Source organism: Mus pahari, chromosome 1, assembly GCF_900095145.1.
Source record: "Mus pahari chromosome 1, PAHARI_EIJ_v1.1, whole genome shotgun sequence".
Taxonomy (NCBI): Eukaryota; Metazoa; Chordata; class Mammalia; order Rodentia; family Muridae; genus Mus; species Mus pahari.
In genome coordinates this window covers 51,443,213-51,447,351 of record NC_034590.1, presented here as the reverse complement: position 1 = coordinate 51,447,351, position 4,139 = coordinate 51,443,213, and the positions used below count along the sequence as shown (strand labels likewise).

General features: G+C 49.0%; 1 protein-coding gene across 1 annotated transcript in view; it reads left to right on the top strand.

Annotated features, from left to right (window-relative positions):
• Positions 1 to 267: 267 nt before the first annotated feature.
• Positions 268 to 4,139, top strand: part of Arpin (actin related protein 2/3 complex inhibitor) — an 8,976-nt gene continuing 5,104 nt past the window's right edge. Inside the window, exons 1-2 of the mRNA XM_021196725.2 lie at positions 268 to 450; positions 3,611 to 3,686. Of these exons, the coding sequence (XP_021052384.1) occupies positions 359 to 450; positions 3,611 to 3,686 (168 nt within the window). The 5' untranslated portion in view covers positions 268 to 358. The remainder of the gene's footprint in view (positions 451 to 3,610; positions 3,687 to 4,139) is intronic.

Genomic DNA, 4,139 nt, shown 5'->3' with positions numbered 1-4,139 from the left:
AGATCTACAATTCCTGAGCTTCAATGGCCGCTTTTTTGTATATTGATATGTTTTGAGACAGAATCTCTGTATAATATAGATGGGACCCGAACTCTCGATCTTTCTGTCTTAGACTATAAGGACATGAAGGACAGTAGTCATTCCAAAAGCCCCCTGTCACTGCATGAGGTTTGGCAGTCAGGAATGAGGCTCGGCCCCTTTAAGTCCCAACTGGGAACGCCTCGGGCTAGCAGCACGGTTCCGGGATCTGTTAACCCGGGAAGCCCGTGCTGCAGCGACCTCCAAGCTCCTGTCCCCGAGGTGCCCCGCCCTACGAGCCGGTTGCTTCCTGGAGCTGAAGGACCTCGGTGTGGGGAAAATGAGCCGCATCTACCAGGATAGCGCCCTCCACAACAAGGCGGTGCAGAGCGCGCGCCTGCCGGGAACCTGGGACCCTGCCACCCACCAAGGGTAGGATGTGCTCTGCCCATCCCGTTGCTAGCCAGAGATGGGTTGCACTTTCTTCCGTGGCTGGCCAGGGGTGGGTTGTGCTCTGTCCACCGGGCCTAGGACTCCGCTGCTGGTCATAGATGTGCTGTGCTTCCCTCCTCTCCGCCCCACTGTTAGTGGTGGACTGGGCAAGGCAACTGCCAGGATTGGCTGTGTTGGGGCCCTGGCTCCTGCTGTGGCCAGCGGTGGTGGCCTGGGAGCATCCCTGGGGCCTGGGCTCCCTGGAGCATCCCTGAGGCCTCTGTCGAACTTGGGATCTGAGATCTGAGTCCTGCTCAGAGATTGATGGGAGGAGGAGGGGGCGGCGCGTAGGGGGAATTGGGGGAGGGAAACTGGGGTTGCCAAAACCACCCCAGGCATCCAGCTGGTGCTTCTCAAGGTCCCTGGCCAACACACACTGGGAAGACAGACACTGGGAAACTTGAAATTCCCGCCTGCACGAATATCCACTGGAGGGACGCCCAGACTGGCAGCGCTGGGGTTCCCACTGACCTTCATCCTTAACCCACACCAGGGCTCCAAACTCTAGCCATCTGTCACACTGCATCACTGGTGACCAGTTTGTGGTGTGGCAGGAACAGTAGGGGGAGGGTGGGAATATCCGGAGGGTAATAAGCAGGATGGACAATTTCATTTACAGTCAGAAACAACAAGAATTATTCTATATGAAAGAAGCCAGGCCCAGAAAACCAAAATATCGCGTCATCTAGGAAGTGGAATCTAAAGTCCAACTCCTAAGGTCTTCAGTGGAGCAGGTTCAGTCAAAGGGGGGGGATAAGTTCTGAGGATATAATGTATACATAAATTTGATGGTGTGAATCATTATGCAATGTATACATATCAAGTTTTCTTTCTTTTCTTTTTTTTTTTTCTTTTCTTTTTTTTTTTTTTTTTGAGACAGGGTTTCTCTGTAGTCCTGGCTGTCCTGGAACTCACTCTGTAGACCAGACTGGCCTCAAACTCAGATTCGCCTGCCTCTGCCTCCCAAGTGCTGGGATTAAAGGCATGTGCCACCACTGCCCGGCTCATACTAAGTTTTCTTGATAGATACCTTTGATATAACTTGTCTTTGTCAGTTAAATATTTTTGGAAATAATTTGAGAGTAATTAGAGCCACAGAATCCTGACCCAGCCCTCTTCCACAGTCTGTCTTCTTAGACCCACCCTTTTCCCATGTTAATAGTTCCAAAGAGGAAAGTCCCCAGGTCTCACTTTTGTAGAATGGTGAGGACCCAGTTCTGGTTCTGGTTCCACTCTGTGTGGGATGCTGTGATCTTGGGCTAATTCCCACATCTCAGAGTCTTTAATTTCCAGCTGTATGGTGACAATAGGTACTTCCTTGGGGTGATGACCATGCAGGTATGAATGGGAACGGGAACATGAAGGTTCTTTAAAGCCGGCAAAGCCATGTCTCAGCAGTGAAGGGAGCTTACTCTGCTTTCAGAGGACCTGAGTTCCGTTCCCGGCACCCGCACCAGGGGACTCAAGCTGCTTGTAAGTCCAGCTGCTGGGGATTTGGTTCCCTCTTTGGACTCCACAGGCACCAGTTTATACCAGTATACATGCTTATACTCACATATTCTTTCACATAATAAAAGCACCCAGGCATGGTGGCTCACAACCTTAATCCCAGTTCTTGGAAGGCAAAGGCAGGTTGGTCTCTGAGTTCAAAGCAGGTTTGGTTTACTTAGTGAGTTCCAGGACAGCTAGGGATATATAGGGAAATCCTGTCTTTAAAAAAAAAGGAGGGGGGAGGGGGGCGCTGGAGAGATGGCTCAGTGGATAAGAGCACTGAGTGCTCTTCTGAAGGTCCTGAGTTCAAATCCCAGTCACCACATGGTGGCTCACAACCACCTGTAATGAGATCTGATGCCCTCTTCTGGAGTGTCTGAAGTCAGCTACAGTGTACTTACATAAAAAAAAAAAAAAAAATCTTAAAAAAAAAAAAAAAGAAAGAAAAAGGGGGGGTGGGATGAAAAAGGAAACCTGATTTATTGTACCAAAGACACTTGTTCTGGTTGGGGTCTGGGAATTACCAATCAAACCATACATACACCAATCTTAATTAAGCAAGAACAGTTTGTTGAACGCCCATCATAATACTGGACATCCAGGTCCACAGGAAGGAAACACCCACCAGGCAGGCTTTTTATAGGAAAAACCAGGTTCAAAAGTTTGAAGGCAAGCAGTGAAGTGGTACAACGTTTTTGGCTAACATGACAAAGTATTATAAGCCAGCCTTTAAGCTGATTGGTCCTGAGTGAGTTGAGAGGGGTGGTGGACAGGTGACAGGGGAATTTCAGAACATTGAGATAACAGGGGACAAGTGATTCAGCCTTAACTTTTTGGCTTATTAGTAACATTCTTTAGTGTCAGCTATGGATAATTACTTCTGAGAAATAGAGTCTAGGAATCTGAACTTAATTTCACATTAAGAGCAAAACGGAGACTGAATACAAAATGGCTACAGTTATGTTAAAAGGAACAGGTCTCAACACTCCCAAATTTGCTTAACTGAAAGTGTAGGACCATTTATTTATTTACAGCATTTTTGCTATGTATTAAAGGCTTGGCTTGAACTCACAGTGTTGCTCAGGCTAGAACTCACAGTGTTGCCCAGGCTAGAACTCACAGTGTTGCCCAGGCTACACTTGAACTCAGAGCAACCCTCCTTCCTTAGTTCAGGGATTACAGATGTGCGTTGTCAAACCCAGCTGTAAAAAAATGCTTTACGTTCAGTAAGTGCTTCGTAGTTTACACTTACCTTTGAGATCATGACCTCAGGCTAGCCCAGCACCAGAGGAGCTCAATGAGGCAGCTATTTGCTCCTTGTTTGTGGGTGAGAATCCTGAGGGGTTGGTCATAATGATTCCTGGGGCATCTGTGGTGGTGGGAAGGCATCTCTTGGCCTTAGTGTAGTCTGGGAAGGTTCTTTGAAGCAATGGAGGTTCTGATGGTGGAAGCAGAGGGTGGCTGCTTCGTTCCAGGCCTTCTCAGAGTCAGGTGACAAGGAGACTGGGGTGAGACTGGTTTCTGTCTCAGTGCAGATTCTCACCCAGGCCGTTAAACCCGAGGGTGGCTTTCTTAAGGACTGACAATGAGCATCCTTTCTCATCCCCAGGGGAAATGGCGTCTTGCTGGAGGGGGAGCTCATGGATGTATCTCGGCACAGCATCTTGGATGCCCACGGCAGGAAGGTGAGGCTGTATCCCGGTTGGCCCTCCCGGGGTCTCCTTCTTCACCCACATGATATCTCCTTGTGCTGGGTTAAGATCTGTTACTGAGGTCACAGTACAGATTGCTTCAGCCAAGCAGGACTGGTAAAAGGGGGACTTACCGAGCCTTGCAGTGGGCAGATGAGAGGGACTACATGGTTCTTGCAAGAAGAGCCTCTGCTACAACCGAAAAGACAGACAGGCCCCAAACCCAGGCTAGCCTGAATATACAGACCTCATGCTGACATCTGGGTTGGCAGCTCCTGGATGGCCTTCTGTCTGGGCTTCACAGCCTCCTCAGGATGTGTTCACAGCCCACACAGTCCAGGTGTCCACGGGCACTCACAGCAGTCAGCCTGTACCAGCCCACATCCCTTCTGGGTCCTTTCAGACAGCCTCTTCTAGTTTTTTTTTTTTTTTTTTTTTTAAAGATTT